Source organism: Emys orbicularis, chromosome 10 (assembly GCF_028017835.1).
Source record: "Emys orbicularis isolate rEmyOrb1 chromosome 10, rEmyOrb1.hap1, whole genome shotgun sequence".
Lineage (NCBI taxonomy): Eukaryota > Metazoa > Chordata > Testudines > Emydidae > Emys > Emys orbicularis.
Genome location: NC_088692.1, coordinates 74183815 through 74201719, shown reverse-complemented (window position 1 = coordinate 74201719; position 17905 = coordinate 74183815). Strand labels below are relative to the sequence as shown.

The following is a 17905-nucleotide window of genomic DNA, read 5'->3' as shown; positions in this document are numbered from 1 at the left end:
ATGAGCAATAAGAGGAGACAGGTACAGGGATTATTCAGAGAGAAGGATTCCATTCAACAAAAAATGGAAACTAGAGAGGTACAGCCCTGCATTAGGATTAGATGTAGAAAGATTCCTTCAAAACTGAAACCAGAAGCCCAGGGAGCCCAGTCTCTGTGCCAGCACACCAGGAGAGCTGCCAAGGAGCTGGGAGGTGGGCAGAAGAGCTGGTAGGAAACCAGGCAGGTTTCCATAAAAAATTTCATTGAAATCGACACGTTCCAACACAACATTTTGATTTCAATTAATCGGCATTTTCTGATGGAAGAACGTTCCTTTGGAAAATCTCTCACCTAGTGCTAGTATGTAATTTGTGAAGTATTCTGGGATCCAGTTGGATGAAAGACACTATGAAGCAGAAGGATATTATTAGTAGTATGATAGAAAATAAATTATCCTAAACTCTTATAAAAGAATACCACCTATCAAAATGCCTGAACCTCTTCCAGGCACCATATGTATTAGCATACTTCTCAATGACGGATAAAGGGACCTCTTTGCTTCTCATGAAAAGGCTATGTGCAGTGTTTGTTTTTCTTTTACAAAATTAAACAAACTTTGATGCAGACTGGATCTTGTACTCCTCTAGCAGCTACATATTTCCCATCATATAGCTCTTTTGCTCAGGTTCTCTATTACACATTACCATATTCATTTTTCCTTCTTTTCCTCAGTTTGGTTTGGTTTGGTTTCTATGGGTATTTGTCGGAGGGGTAGAGGAGAGGAATGTAATTCTGAGGCTGTCTTGTAGGGTTCTATTATACAGTGGAGCTGACTTGATGTAAAATCTACAAGCCTACATTTTCAGGTGGCTGGTCTCCCTTTTGCGGCTGCAATTTGCCTATGCAAAATTTGCATCCATATTTTTGCATCGCCAACAGAGCTGTGAGTAGAAATCTCAGTTGTAACATGCAACTTATGACTTACACCCACAATTCATTTGCTGACACGAAAAACATAGGTGCAAATTTTGCACCTTTTTTTCAAGTGCAATTTGTGCTTGTAAACAGTGAAGCTAAGCCCGCTGAGAAGCATTCCCACCGTATCATCTCCCTGTGCATACATTGTCTGTGCTTTATTGCACTGTCTGTGATCTTTGTGCTATTAAACATTCATAATATGAACACTTCATTATTTTTTAAAATGTCCAACAAAATCCTCAACTCATCGCATCATAATTAGCATTACCTGGCACCATTGCTAGCACTCTCAGAGATACTAAGGACTGAATGGAACATAGAGATTGAACCACTCTCTCAGCACTTTTCTTCCTGGTCAGGGTGTACCTGTTCTGGGGTTAACCAGATATTCCAGACAGTTTTACAACTTTAACCAGCACTAGAGTCACTAAAAGAGAGAGAAAGAAAGAAAGAAATCCCAGTCTAAAGCATATTGTGCAAATTGCATGGGTCAAAGCTACAGACTTGAAAAGATTTATTTTAAATATGCTTTTCAATTTAATGTAAACTACATTCCATAACTTTCCCGGACCTGTGCATTTTAATAAACAGATCAAAAGAAAGAAAAACAGGAGGAATAAGCCCTGTATAATTACATAACTTTATTACTAGAGCTGGCCAGAAAACAGAATTTCTGTTCTGTAGGAAATTCCTACATTTCAAAATTTGTTTTCATTCAGAATTGGAATGAAAAGTCAAAATTTTCTGTGAAATGGGAAATTCCAAAAAAATTAGGATCAGCAACATTTTATTTCAATAATGTAAAATCATTTAGTTTCAGTAGGGTAAACACATTTCATTTAGATAATGTCAAAACATAATACTATATAACAATAAATATATGTGGTTTGAGCATTGGCCTGCTAAACCCCAGGTTGTGAGTTCAATCCTTGAGGGGGCCATTTAGAGATATGGGGCAAAAATTGGTTGGATGATTTAATTGGGGATTGGTCCTGCTTTGAGCAAGGGGTTGGACTAGATGATCTCCTAAGGTCCTTTCCAACCCTGATATTCTATGATAATTTTAAATATACTATTCAAATTAATACTGTGATATACTATAAAAGTATAAATGAAATTACTTGAGATGATAAAGTTAAAACAAAATGTTTCAATATTATCAAAATGAAATGAGAAAGTCAGAATGATTCATTTAAACTTTCACCCATCAAAAATCAATATGCTCCTGAAAACCATTTTAATTTCAACTAACTTGCATTTTATGATGGAAGACGGTTATGCTGAAAATTTATTGACCAGTTTTTCTTAATTTTTCTAATATGCTTATTCCTTTACTTAATATTCATTTTATAAAGTACCAATTTTTAAATCACATTGCTACTCCGTGGCATTTCTGCTCTGTTTTATTTTGATTTGGTACGCAGAAACATACAGTGGAAAAAATAATACCTTTAATGGGTTATTTTTGCATTAATACGCTGGAGTTGTATTCTTTTCTGAGGTTCAATCCTTAATCAGTATTCACATCTAAACGGCTTCAATGGATCTCTCTTTTGCAATTAAACACAGTCTTTTAAGTGGGCTTAGCTGTCCAAAGGTATGTGTTTCACTCCAGCCTGACATTCCTTCCTTATTCATGGCCAAGAGCTACTTTAGCTAAACCACTTACAAATCAGATGTGCCAGGCAGAGAATTTAACCTTAACAATTTGATTAATCCTATTTGAATTATAATGCTTTCATAAATCAGGCTCCAAGCAGAGCCTCTCCTTCTATGTGAGTTTGAAGGATAGAATAGTGCTTTTGTGTATCTTCTTTTCAATTTGGGATTTCATCCTGCAAATTCAGCAGAAACCAGGAAGAAGCAACACAACGGAAGCCTCAAAAAACATTTGTTAAAAGCACTCCTCTGTGCTTGGAGAGCATGGGAAGAGAATGAAAGGTGAAGGAGAATTTAGTACAGCACTTCACAGAAATAAACGTTGCAAGTCATAAGACATCACATGGTTGTTAGCAGACTGAAAGGCTTTGTTGACTCTGTTTTTTCATCACAACTTTTCAGTAGTGTAGGTTATTGGGAGGGGAAATAGGACGAGGCAAATTATAACTCACTTTTTATATTTCTCTTCTGGGAAGATATTTAGCTGCTGAGGACTAGAGACAGTTATTGGCACTGTCATGCCACATAAATGGGAACATGAGAGGAAAAAGGGCAGCATCACCAGCAAACTGAAGATGGATCGACAGAGCAGCGTTGGGAGCAGGAAATCAAAAAAGTTTCGCTCCATTTCAAGATCACTTATACTCTGTAATGCCAAGAATACTGATGATGGGTCGAGTCCAGATGAGAAATGCCCTGATCCCATTGAGATTTCTACCAATTGGGATCAAGAGGAAATTGACAGTTGCCCTGGACTACAAGTGCTGTGCAGTTCAGAACCGGATGACAGCACTCCTTATCCTCTTGTGATCACCAACGTGATCCAGTCCAAAGATGATGCAAGTGAGAGCTGCAAGAATATGAGAAGAAAGTTCTTCATCCAGGTAGGCAATTCACTGACTCTTTTTTATTGTATGTTACAATGGTTTCATGAATCTCAGGGCACAGAAGACACCCCACTGATTCTCAGAGATCATGAGACAGCAGTGTTCCAACTCCGCATAAATAGCATACAAAATGTATTACACTCCCTCTTGGGCTACAGGGTCTCTCCACTGCACTCTGCTGACTGACATGCCATTGAAGTCAGTGGAATGTTAAGCCATACTCAGTGCATTCAGCAGCATAGCAGGTGCACTCTACCTGGAATGCAGCAGATCAGCTGTCATAATAGAAAGCTGTCATTACAGTACAGACCATTTAAAAATTTTATTAAGATGATGTTAAAAAAAAAGTGAACAGAGTTTGAGCATAGACGTTTCTGGTTATCAGGGAATAACGTACAGATTATCGAGGGTTCAAAGTTTGGTTTAAGATCAGGTGGCATAAGGAATACATAATCTGCAATATCCCCGATTGGGGGTAAAAGGTTGATGGGTCAAAGTACAGGCATTGAGATATGAGGCTATGAAGTTCATAGAGTGGCTTTGTTCGGGTGTGGAGTATAATGAGTGGATATGATGATGAGGATGGATTGACCCTCATTTGGTGAGATTTAATGTTCAGGGAGTTTATGGTTCCAGTTCATATGATCCAACGGGGAAGGTCACTTGGTCCCTTTCTCGTAGTGGGAGAACGATGTCACTCTGGCTCACGCCTCCTGGTACTGTTGGTGGCCGGTGATGTGCTCGATGTAGATGTCCCTGGACCATCGGATGGTGTCTGAGACCATGAGGCGCCGCATGAGCTGTGCGTAGCATCGACCGATCCCGCAGGTCCGCAGCACACGCTTGTTGCAGGGGTCCCAGGCGCCCAGGGCTCTGACAATCAGGGTGTCCAACTGCACCTCATAGCCCTTCGCTCACAGGGTGTCAGCCAAGGGGGGGCGTACTTTTCCAGCTTACGAGCTCAGGCTTCGCGAAATGCCGGAGTCCTTTTTAAACAGTGATCTTGTCAGATCTTACAAGCTAAGTGAGGTGCAGCTGGGTTAGCACTATGGGAAACTCAGGTGATCCAGTAGGCAAATGATCTGAGTTTGAAGGGTGCTAGAGACTACGTTGCTAGAGATGTCACCTTTTAAACAGATATAAAAGTGAGACCCTAAGTCCCTCTGGTCATTAAAAAACGGATGCTGCTTTTATCAAGAGGAAATGTAGTAACCCTACCATTCTGGCCATTTTTCAAATTGAGTGATTACATTCTGGATACCTATAATAAATTCCCCCTACAATTTCAGTTGGATGCTGCATATTTTATCACTTTCTGTCCTAAGGTGTTGTATATTGTTGCTCTCTGCTGTTAAGCAGCTACATTGTTTCATCCCAGAGGTGGCTGCATTACAGGCGTAAGTGAAGCATCTCCTAATACACAGTACATAGTCTGTCACTCAGCTAGTAAAGACTAAAGCACTTTGAGAACCTTCTTGGTGACAGGAACTAAATATACATTATATACCTAGGTAATTTATAGCTGGTCACCTCCATGGTATCCTAATACCTATTAAATCATATTCATATTAGCGATGCAAATATTGTCCTGTATGAGGGAACTGATTCCTTTGTATGAAATATTCCTTCCATTCATTTTTGCATCTCTTCTTTAGCGATGGGCTCAAATCAAAACTTCATATCCAAACCTCAACTAATATTTATGGTGTTCAAACTCTGAATCCAAATCTACATCATGCCACTTGAGTTTCTCTCTAATGATCACAGCACATAGCCCAAACTTGACAAAAAAGGAATCAGGAGAATATAGTGCACAACATTTCAGTCTCAAAATGGAGGCTCCCCCACCCCCATATTCTACTGCATTCCAACGGAAAGAAAAAAAATGACTTAAATTGAGTCGGCTCCCAAAGACACCCAATCACAATGGAGCTCTGCAAAACCACACCCTTCCTCCAGCATGGAAACATTCCACATTCTGGCTGGTGAGCTCACTCTGCAAATGAAAGGAGGCTGCTGGCCTCTGCCAGCCAAAGGATTCCTCTCTGTCTTCCTTGCACAGTGCATTCTCATGTGCTTGTCAGTTGTTGCAGCTTGTCCATCCACAAACCCAAAGCACTCTGAGTTCCAATAACGGCCCCAGGTTCACCAGCATATGACTTCTCACCATTTTACCAAAGATAGTCAAGTCAGAGCATCCAGGTGCCTTGAATTTACAGTAGTCAGGTTAGCTACTGCTGCTGGAGAACAGGTACACATTAATTCATCTTTTGCAATGTAAGTGTCCCCTAGTGGCACTTGTTAACCTTCTGTATACAGGGTGGAATCATGGTGATGCCATCAAGTCCTCATTTCTCCTCCTACAAGAGCAGAGATGCTGGCATCATGTACTTTGATCTCCCTTCTCTGTCGTCTTGCTGAGGCTCTGCAATATGCAATGAAGTGATCGGTACATCCCCTCTCTGTCACACAGGTCTGTCATAACCGGCTCCTTCATGCAGCATGTATTAGAGAGCACTTGGCCCTCTCTTAAAACCTCTCTCCTCAAATATCCAGAAGAAAAGAGTCGGTGATTTTCTTCAGGTCCCAGTGTGTCAGGCTCTCTATTCCTCTCTATAATCAGCTGCAGAAATTCACTGGTCAATGCATGGCCCATTCTCATTTCAGGGAATCAGAATCCATTTTTCTGTGACATTACTGGGGCACACAGCTGTGCCAGACTATTGCGTTAGTCCATCAGTTTTCTGCCTTGCAATACCTGCAGCTCTATGCCTAGTGCCCATGACACTGAAGGTGCGAACACCCTCCACAGACCTACAATGGAGGGGAGGAGAAGTTAAAAAAATATTAAATGATTTACTGTTCATTGCGTACGGATGCACCAGATGTAGATGGAAATCCAGAGCACTGAACTCTCAAAGAGCAGTTCCTTCCAGGCCCAGCAGTGGACGAATTCATGTTCCTGTCTGAGCCTTACCCTGTTAATTGTGTATGATTCACTAGTGTTCACACTGTGATTAAATTACACAGTGTTTCCAGCATCACTATTTCAGGCAACCAGTTTCAGGTACTCTTGTTGCAAATACTTGGCAAGTTCTATGTATCGACACAATACGTATCATAGGAAGTCCCATGATCTGATTACAGCTATCATTTATATATTACATAGAAATAATTTTGATAACCAGTGATCGTAACAAGAATAATAAAAGTACTACAAGGGTCTTTGTTGCTTGTCAAAACAGAGCAGCTGTGAATAGATGGAAGTGTGGAAACTAAGGCAACACTTCTGATCCCTGGAAGACCTGGCTTGTTTTGTTATGGTCTGGAGGGCCACACTGACAGCTTACTAAGACCCTGAGAATTGTTTGTAACTTGCATCATAATCATAGAATCATAGGACTGGAAGGGGCCTTGAGAGGTCATCTAGTCCGGTCCCCTGCACTCATGGTAGGACTAAGGGCTTGTCTTCACTACTGGGGTAAGTCGACCTAAGTTACACTACTCCACCTACGTGAATAACTTAGCTGGAGTTGACGTAGCTTAGGTCAACTTACCCCGGTGTCTTCACTGCACTGCTTCGATGGGAGACGCTCTCCGGTCGACTTCCCTTAGTCTTCTCGAAGAACTGGAATACCGGGGTTGACCAGAGAGCGCTCTGTGGTCGATTTAGCGCTCTCTGGTCAACCCCGGAGAGCATCGATTGCAGCAGCATCCATCTCCCCGTAGTGAAGACCAGCCCTAAGTATTATCTAAACCATCCTTACAGGTGTTTGTCTAACGTGCTCTTTAAAATCTCTAATGATAGAGATTATACAACCTCCCTAGGCAATTTATTCCAGTGCTTAACCACCCTGACAGTTAGGAAGTTTTGCCTAATGTCCAACCTAAAGTGCCCTTGCTGCAATTTAAGCCCATTGCTTCTTGTCCTATCCTCAGAGTTTAAGGAGAACACTACTACTACTTTGCTCTTCTAAAGTGTTTTTCATTTGAGAATCTTATTTAACAAACAGAAATTGAGCACAAGGCAACTAAGGACATTTTTTTTTGTTCCAGTGTGGTTATACTGATGTAGCCACACCAGTGCAACTCCTGGGGCAGACACTGGTGCTAGTGTAACAAATGACTTGTGCCAATGTAGATTATCCCACTTCCACCTTAGCGATTTGTACCATTAAAGCAACAATCGTGCAGAAAACACAGCATTTAGGTGTGAGGTTGCATCCAGTCTTCACCACGCTGACATGTGTATTATTATAAAGTAGAAGACAGTGCTGTGTATTAGGTTTGCTTCATAACTGATTTCTAGGCAAAGTCACAACATTTCCGGTCTACTGTGACAATTCTGATAACTGATACCGGGTGGCTGAGTTTCAAATGAATCCCGGGAACTGTAACTTGTGTAACAGTCTCACTGTGGGACACTTATTCTGCTTATGAAAATAAATAAACACTTTGATGTAAATTCAAACTGAAAATATCATGGAAAACTTCTTCTGACATTCTGATTACATTATGGTTCTAAACCATTTGCCTTTGCTTTCAAGGAGGAACATTCAAAGCACGGTTAGTCCCCAGTATGCATTTTGGGGATTATTTTAACCCAGCAAATAAAGAGTTAATAACTTCAGATTTCAAAGTAGCAGCCGTGTTAGTCTGTATCCGCAAAAAGAACAGGAGTACTTGTGGAACCTCAGAGACTAACAAATTTATTTCAGCATAAGCTTTCGTGGGCTACAGCTCACTTCTTCAGATGCATAACTTCAGAATGCATGCTCAGCGATTAAACTGGGGTGTATGCAATTCTATGTTCCCAATGGGTAGATGGGCCTAGGGTGAAACAAAGGTTCCTCATTGATTACTCTGTAGTTGGCATGAAGCTATGTTCTAAGTGAGTTTGATATTGTCAGAGACAAACTTCCCTATATCGTTATAAAAATATACACCCATACAAAAAGTTGTCTGGAAAATGAAAATTGGTCCACTTGGAAAAAACATGGAATGAAAATGTTTTGCAAATCTTCTAGATGCCTACATAATCTTTTTATTTTTGATCAACTCTCATGGCAAGAATGGTCTGGCAGTATTCAGAGTATTCTTAACAGTATTCACCAAGAAAGGAAGGCACCTCGATCTTCATCCGGATGGGTCCTATGAGAAATCCTATGGCCTGTGTTATGCAGGAAGTCAGACTAGACTATCGCAAGGGGCCCTTCTGGCCTTAAAGTCTAGGATTGGTGAATCTCTGATGTCAGACAACGGAATCCTAAGAGCATTAAATATTGTGCTGGTCGGTAGCTGTCTGAAAATGCAGCTTTGGGAGGCTAGTGATAGGGGCTATTTTGACCTCTCTCACTCATTGGAATTCTCTTTCTATGTGTCTCAAAAGTTAAGGATTTTGTTAAGTAAATTCTACTGGGTGTGCTGTGATCTTTCAACACATCCAATACTTAAAAGTGCAGACGACTCAAGCTACTGCGACCTTGGCTAAAAAAATAACAAAGAAAATGGAGTGTCAAGCCAAAGGCTGGTAGCCTATAATAACTTACCCTGAGTGGGATGATAACAGGGAAAGAATGCTCCAATCTGAATGCGTTCGCCTGTCATGTGCTGCTCAAAGTAACTTCCTGGCTTTTCGTGTGTGCATCAAACAGTAAGGATGCTGGTGTGTAAATAAGAAGATCTGCTTTATAGCCTCTCTGCTCTTGATGACACTTGGTGCACTGACACTGAGGCAAAAGTTGTGGAAGGAGGGTATATCTGATAGGGCTACTGAGAAATCAGAGACAAAGTCAGTCATGGGGAGGAATGGGTGGGGCCAGGGACATCCACCGTAGCTGGCATGGTCTTTTGGGCACCCAAGGAATTTCAAGCAGTAATCCCCATCTAGTTTATTCCTGCTTCTGGCAGCACTACATTATGATATGTGGCTTCTCCTGCACATGCCACCCTCACCCATGTTGGGCAGTGGCATGTAACACCCAATCACTGTAATAGTAGCCACGGCAATAAGGCTCCTGAGGGAGAGGGGGTATCCAGGACAGCGTACAATGTTGAGGGGCAGGTTTCCTGCCCAACTGCCAAAAGACTGGAGTCAGGATTTTCAGTGGACCATAGGGCTCCATGTGGTTCCAGAACCATACCCCTGGCATCTTCCATGTGGCCCTCGATCTCTCATGCCTGAGAGAAAAAACAACTCACTTTTTCTGCATCATCATCATCATCATCATCATCATCCTGGTGTATTTTTTGTTAACTTCCCATTTTCCAGAAGAGGATGATTTGACCCTGTGACAGTGTACCCCATAAGGCTTTATGGGGAGGGGGTGCTTATAAATGTATGTATGACATAACTGGAATATGTTTTGTGCTGCCTGTGCCAGGTAACATATCTCCGTAAAGGTTATGGTCTACTATATCTATTCATCCTATTTGTACATATATATATCATTTTCTACTTGAGGTTAAGAATATGGGCTGGTTTCTAAGTTGCTTGGTTTCTAAGTAAGCTTTGGGAGGCATTTGGTCAGCTTCTTTAGGAAGGAATTCGCCAGGTTAAGTAACTGATCAGGAAACACTTGGAGAACAATGCATCTTGGAATGCTCCAATCCACATAAGAAGTCTTCCTGGAGACATGCAAGATACCATGTGGACAATGGCGTCGGCCTGTAAAGACTGAGTCATGCAGGGGCATGTGACTTGCCCAGGTGACTTCAAAACTCCATCTTGGAGCTGGACTTTGCATAGGAGGGAGGAGAGGGGTCTCCACCCACAAGAGAGAGTCTATTTAAACCTGTGGGAGACCCCTCCATTTTTGTCTTCAGCTGGCTAAAGAAGGAGCCTCTCCACCCCCCCCCCCCCCAGGATACTTGAAGGAGACTGAAACAAAGGACAGTAACTACAGGGGGTGTGAGTGATTGCTGGACCCAGGCTAAAAGGAGATTAGCCTGTAAAAGGGAGTGCTCTGGAACTGGTGAGGAAATTATCTGTATTTAGTTTGATTAGACATAGATTTGCGCATTTTATTTTATTTTACTTGGTGACTTACTTTGTTCTGTCTGTTACTACTTTGAACCACTTAAATCCTACTGTCTGTATTTAATAAAATCACTTTTTATTTCGTAATTTACTCAGAGTATGTATTAATACCTGGGGGAGCAAACAACTGTGCATATATCTCTATCAGTGTTATAGAGGGCGAACAATTTATGAGTTTACCCTGCATAAGCTTTATGCAGGGTAAAACGGATTTATCTGGGTTTAGACCCCATTGGGAGTTGGGCATCTGCGTGCTAAAGACAAGCACACTACTGAGAGCTGTTTTCAGGTAAACTTGCAGCTTTGGGACAAGTGATTCAGACCCTGAGTCTTTGTTAGAGCAGACTGGAGTGTCTGGCTCAGCAAGACAGGGTGCTGGAGTCCTGAGCTGGCAGGGAAAACAGAAGCAGGGGTAGTCTTTGCACATCGGGTGGCAGCTCTCAAGGGGGTTTCTGTGATCCAACCCATCACAGACCCATTCTTTGTGACGGGACGATTTCCATGGCAGAAGACTGTGATGTCTCAGAAACAGGGTTATGGCATGACAGCCGGACAAGGTTGGTTGGGAGGGAGGCTGTATTTACTCCTTCACTTTCTTCATTTGTGCTCTCTCTCTCTTTCCGTCCTCTCCCTTCTGCCTTTCCCAGAAATGGGACTGTGAGATCAGAGACAGGTTATCTCTTAAACTTGCTGAGTGATGTGACATGTAGGAAGTGGGTGATGCAACAGGTAGGGCAGGTTCCCATAAAAAAACATGGCTAAGGATAGTTGATGAATAGACAGATCTATTCATACTGCGTGATCTGTTTACCTGTCTCTCTATCCATCAACTAGCTATAGCCAGGGTTTTGTGGGAACCTGAATCCCATGCCCCACCTGTTGCATCATCCGATTAATTCATGTACCACTGATCTCATAATCTCACTACCAAGGAGGAGGGCAATTGGCAAGAAGAAGGTAAAACAGAGAGGGAAGGAGTAGGGTGGTCACCTCCAATGGCACAGTTCCACTAGCCCATGGATTTTTCACAGGTACCAGCTAGTACCTTTATTAATTGCAAAGGGAATTCGCAGACAGATGCTAGGAAAATAAATGGAATTTTGTCTAAAAGTTTTTAAAGGGCCAGTTCCTCAGCTGAACATATCAAAATCAATGGAGCTCTGCTGATTTACACCAGCGAGGCCTCTGGACCTATTTTTCAAAACTGACACAATATAATTTCTCTGGAAGAAAATTCAGAAAGGCTCTATTCTCCTAATCGGTCATTGACTCAGAAACCACAGCTCTTTAGCATTCAGCAGGATACAGAAGCCTAATAGTTGCACTCACTGTTATATTGTTATTACTGTTTTTTAAACAGAGTCAATCAGGTTATCATCATATGCCTGGTTAAGTGATTACCAGACCTTCCTCGAACCATCCATGTGCAGCCATGTATTTCATTTCAGACAATCTAACTATTGTGAGTTACATTCGGAGTGCACAAAAGTGTTTCAGTTTTCCAGTGAAGTCATGGTTACTCTTATTTCAAAACAGCATCTGGAAGGAGATGTTTCAAGACAGGACTCTCAGCTAGAAACATCTAATGAGAAAATGACAGAAAAGGAAATTTCCGAAATGGCAGAGATAAAAATATCCTGAGATTTGGCCTTTGGCATGACAAGAATGAAGAAAATTGGTTGTAAAATGAAAAGCATGAAAGATCAGCTGAATCTATACACAAAAGTTTCCGAAAAGATCTTGCGATACTCCTTTGATTCAGATTTTTCTTTCAGACTGAGATTTTTTGCTTAAATATAATCTTACTAACAGTGCACTATTGAAAGGCCTTCATTTTATTTGCATGCTTGGGGTCAATAAAATTTGAACAGATGTGAAATACATGTTTCACCAGCTTCATTAAGCTCTGTATGGCAAAGCTGCCTATAAGTGAAAGATTTTTTTATTCATTGGCAACCGACATGCATTAAACAATTAAACATACGTTCCAGTAACGACTAGGTCTGGTGCCCTAGGAGGGACCCACCTGCCCACCCAGCAAACCTGCCAACTTTATTTTAACAAGTTCTCTACATTTGCCAGGCCTGGAACTATGAGTCACCTAACAAAACCAACAGGACACATTAAAGAAAGGGGCAAAACTAATAACTGCTCTGCTCTTGGAAGCACCAGCAGAGCATTTTTATATATAAAATAATACATGAGACAGGAAATGAGACATTAAAGAGCAAAGCCCAAACAAATTGGCTGCTGTAACATTGGCCAGTCTAATATTTATTTTTTAAAGATCAGCTTTTATGTCATGTTGCTATAACTTGGATATTAATATAATGATCTATATCCGGAACTCAAAACTGCAAATGATGACAACACATACAAATTGCTACATATCCCTCCAACAAAAAATAATTTCTAATGAGTTTGACAGATAGAGCTAAGCTGAAAATTAACCAAGCCCGATGGGGTTAAAAAAGGGATTTAAAACAAAAATTATAGCTGTTCTCTAGTTTTTGTGAGACACACAACAGAACTAGCTTCCATTTTTGCATTCTCACTAATTTAATGCATGCAAATGATTGTGCCCAGAAAAATATCCAGATCACCTCTTATTATTATTATTTGACATTTAAATAACAGTAGCGCCTGCCTTGAAATCTAAGTCAGGATAGTGTCCCCATTGCATATATGAACAACATATATTGAGATAATCCCTGCCCCCAAAGAATTTACAGTCTAAGCTTCTGATCTTGCAAAGAAAACCATGAGGCCGCCTGCATGGAGCTCCACTAACTCAACTGGGAATCGAGCAGTTCTCCTTGCAGGATGGGGATCTAAGGCCTGTACACAAGTTGGGGAACCCATATGTGGGTTTTAATGGGAGGAGGTGTCTCTGAATAGAGTGGAGCTTGAGACTGGCTGAAAATTTGCCCCAATGTGTCAAAAAATAAAATCCTCCAAATTTAAGTGCTCAACGCTGTAAGCCCTGACTTGTACGAAGAATCATTGCTCATGTGAGCAGTTCTATTCATTTCAAAGGGGCTATTCATGGGAATAAGTATTTATGTGAGAAAAGGTTTGCAAGATCCAAGCCTGAATTCTGAATATAAAATGAAACATTGTTCGGGCACCTCCTCAGACCATACGGCCACTACCGCTTTTATCCTTAGCTGTCCCAGCCCATGGCATTGCCAACTGCATAAGCTTTACCAGGCTGCAGGTATTTGGCCATGAACCTAGTGCAAGAATCTCACCAGACCCTATGATCCCACATCAGTTTTTGGAAGCAAGAGTGACTTTCATGTATGTTTCTATAGGCAAAATTTGGCCTTGTATTGGCATGAGTTTCTTAGCAGTGCATAAAGCCAAGTTAACAAAATAAAAATGGCCGTTTAACTCTACTGCCACTAGGGGTTGAATATTATAATGTATTACTGGAATTCAACCTCTCATTCTTTCTCTTTTCTTCCCCCCGGGGTGGGTGGATACTTCTTTCAGGATCATTAACCACTTGTAATGTAGTAAGGAGAAAACACTTAACTGTATCAATAAAACAGAGGGAAAAATACTCCACTGACTTCAAGTATAAATGTGTCCCAGTGTATTTAACTTACTATTTTTGTCTCTCCCTTCCCTTCCAGTTGGCATGGGCAAAAAACTCACACATCCCTATTGTCAAAATCTGTCAGCTGCTCTCTTGCCTCTTCATGGCAAAACACATCGTACTATAATCTTTTCCTATGGTAATCAGAAGCCATTGCAGTCCCATGGAGAAGAATTGTTTGAGATGTTTGTCTCACACAACAGCATCTACTCACATGTGAGCTGCATTCAGCTTCTACTTTTCTTGTGCTTAGAAATAATCTGGATCTAGGACCAAGAAAATTGATGCTTAAAAAAAAAAAAAGCAAACTGTAAATAACTTAAATATTCTCTGCATATTTACTTTGACGCAATAAAGAGTTTTTATCTTCATCTTCCTGAACCAGGATGGCTGCATCCGGAGGCTTTGTATAGCCACTGGGAATGATGGCCTGGGGATCCAAGTCTCTAGAACCCCCAACTGCACTTCTTTTGGGAAAGGGTTCACAGTCAGCCAAGTGATCAACGGGGGTGCTGCCCACAGGTACTTGGTTTATAATTATTATTATGGACTAACTTGATGGTTTTTGCAGGATCCATCTTCTGACATTAGCTGCACTTTAAGATCTTAAATCCAAAGGAACGCAGTGATGCACAGGAAACATCTTATATTGCACTGAGCTGAGGAAATGGTTACACATATTAGAAATAAAAGATGCAGCCATGCTCAGCTCTAACTCTTCTCAATGTTAATCGCAAATAAGGATTATAGAATCATAGAATCATAGAGGTGTAGGACTGGAAGGGACCTCGAGAGATCATCTAGTCCAATCCCCTGCACTCAAGGCAGGACTACGAAATAGCTAGACCATCCCTGACAGGCGTTTCTCTACCCTTTCTTAAAACCTCCAATGACAGAGATTCCACAACCTCCCTAGGCAATTTGTTCCAGTGCTTTGTTCTAGTTTTTCCTAATGTCCAACCTAAACCACCCTTGCTGCAATTTAAGCCCATTGTTTCTTGTCCTATCCTCAGAGGTTAACAAGAACAATGTCTCTTCCTCCTCCTTGTAACAACCTTTTATGTCCTTGAAAACCGTTATCGTCCGCCCGACCCCCGCCTTCTCTTCTCCAGACTAAACAAACCCAATGTTTTCAAACTTTCCTCATAGGTCATGTTTTCTATACCTTTAATCATCTTTGTTGCTGTCCTCTGGACTTTTTCCAGTTTGTCCACATTTTTCCTGAAATGTGGCACCTAGAACTGGTTACAGTACTCCAGCTGAGGCCTTATCAGTGCTGAGTAGAGTGGAGAAATTACTTCTTGTGTCTTGCTTACAACATTACAGAATAGTATTCACTTGTTTTGCAACAGCATTACACTCTTCACTCATATTTAGCTTGCAATCCACTATGACCCCCAGATCCCTTTCTGCAGTACTCCTTCCTAGGCAGTCATTTCCCATTTTGTATGTGTGCAATTGATTGTTCCTTCCTAAATGGAGTACTTTGCATTTGTCCTTATTGAATTTCATCCAATTTACTTCAGACCATTTCTCCAGTTTGTCCAGATCATTTTGAATTTTAATCCTCTCCTCCTAAGCCCTTGCAACCCCTCCCAGCTTGGTATTGTCCACAAAGTTTTTAAGTGTACTCTCTATGCATTATCTAAATGATTGATTAGAAAGATGCTAGCTTGTGCATTGTACAAGATTTATGGTGCCCTCTTTTTAATAGCCCTTGGTAAGGGCCACCATGCTACCAGAAGTACTGGAAGGCATTATGGCCCTGAGTTCTCTTAAGAGAGCACAGTATACAGTCCTCTGCACAGCTTAGACTGGTGGGGGAAGAGGGAGCCCTTTGGGATGTCTTGTGCACTAAGGAGTGCTAGCAGGGAGCCATCTGTGATTGTAGCCAGCCCCTGCATCAGGGTGTTCAAGGTGGCAGGGGAACGGAGAGATTTAATGTGGCTCCTTTGCGGGCGAGACACCAAGAACAATCTCAATTATGATGTATTGTTCTTGGGTCTGTAATACTGTGTGTGTGTGTTATTTAAAGGGATGGTCGTCTAAGCCCAGGGGATGAACTGTTAACACTAAATGGACAATCACTTAAAGAGCTCACCAGCAAAGAGGCTGAATCTCTCATTCAATCAGCAACAGGCCTGGTGAATTTGGTGATTGCTAGCAAGGTAAGTGTGAGGGCTGTGGCCCACCCCACATCTCCATGGCATTTCAACAGCATTTACCTGAAAGACAAGAGGGATCAGTGCATTGAACATCTGGAACATTTGTTTTTTTCTCTTCTTGACAAACCCCAAAACCTCATGTGGTCTAAGTCTGCTAACCTTCAGTGTAGCTCTTCCAGGACAAACAGAGACTATGGGGAGCCATCAGCCCTTGGAAATTCTAGCTGGGACTATACAATCACTCCTTTCATAAGCACATATCCCACCACTGTGTGTTTTCTATGTACAAATTGACCAAAGCCGGAGAGGATGAAGGGAAGATCCATGAACCCAGGATCTGGGCTGGGAAAGGGCCAAGGACCCACCAAGTTTGGATCCAAGGCTCTATAGCTGTGGGACTCACTGCTACAGAGTGCTAGGGTTTGCCGTGGGGATCGGAGAGCACGAGGTACCATTAACGGGACAGTGAGGAAGGAGTATTACAAACAAGCCCTTTTTCAGTGGAAGCCCTTTGATTTTTTTGTGGGTGGGCCATTTGGATCCAGATCTCATGGTTTTAATCTACCCTAAAGCACACATCTGAGTGGTGCCGGTTGTATTTCCCTAATTTAGTCCTTGCTGCTCTCCCAGTAATCTGCCATATAGTGTAAAGGCAATTAAGCCAGAGGCTTTATTACATTTTACACAAAAGCATTCATTTAAATTAAAACCCTACTTCCATAATTTGTAGGAGAGACTCAGAATAAATGATTGGACAGGGCATTCACTTTTTGATAAAAGCAAATAACATGTTGGCAAAAATTACATGAAGACAGCGGGTACTGGACACAGTCTAGTGCACATTAAGGTAACAGTGTTTGAAACGGGACTATATTAATGCAAACTAGGGAGCTTTTAGTGTGCGCCAGCAGGGTGCACCTGGGCCAATTAGTGTGCAGTACACTAGGGCACACTAGAACAGTGGTTCTCAAACTAGGGCCGCCACTTGTTCAGGGAAAGCCCCTGGCGGGCCGGGCCGGTTTGTTTACCTGCCGCATCCGCAGGTCCGGCCGATCGCGGCTCTCACTAGCCGCGGTTCACCGTTCCAGGCCAATGGGGGCTGCAGGAAGGGCGGCCAGCAAGTCCCTTGGCCCGTGCTGCTTCCTGCAGCCCCCATTGGCCTGGAGCGGTGAACCGCGGCCAGTGGGAGCCGCGATCGGCCAAACCTGCAGACGCAGCAGGTAAACAAACCGGCTCGGCCCGCCAGGGGCTTTCCCTGAACAAGCGGCGGCCCTAGTTTGAGAACCACTGCACTAGAATTTATACTCAGCTAGTACTGACTGAAGCACTGTGTAGACAAGCCCTAAGGCACCATTCCTGCAGTGAGTTCCATGGGGATACTTCCCTGCCTTGCATCTGCATGGAGCCCCTTTGAAGTCAATGGTGTTTCCGGAGGTGTTCATTGCAGGATTGGGACCTAAATGTTAACGGAAAAAAAAGTTCAGTTATCTAGAGCCCAGGAAACTCACGTAGCCAGTACAGGCTTAGTTAGAGAAATGAGAACTGAAGTCTGCAGTCCTGCCCAGAGTGTGCCTCTTTTTAGCATCTTCATACTG

General features: G+C 42.1%; 1 protein-coding gene across 1 annotated transcript in view; it reads left to right on the top strand.

Annotated features, from left to right (window-relative positions):
- The first annotated feature begins 3136 nt into the window (after nucleotides 1–3136).
- Nucleotides 3137–17905, top strand: part of IL16 (interleukin 16) — a 48891-nt gene continuing 34122 nt past the window's right edge. The window contains exons 1-3 of the mRNA XM_065412054.1: nucleotides 3137–3502; nucleotides 14531–14667; nucleotides 16181–16313. Of these exons, the coding sequence (XP_065268126.1) occupies nucleotides 3137–3502; nucleotides 14531–14667; nucleotides 16181–16313 (636 nt within the window). The remainder of the gene's footprint in view (nucleotides 3503–14530; nucleotides 14668–16180; nucleotides 16314–17905) is intronic.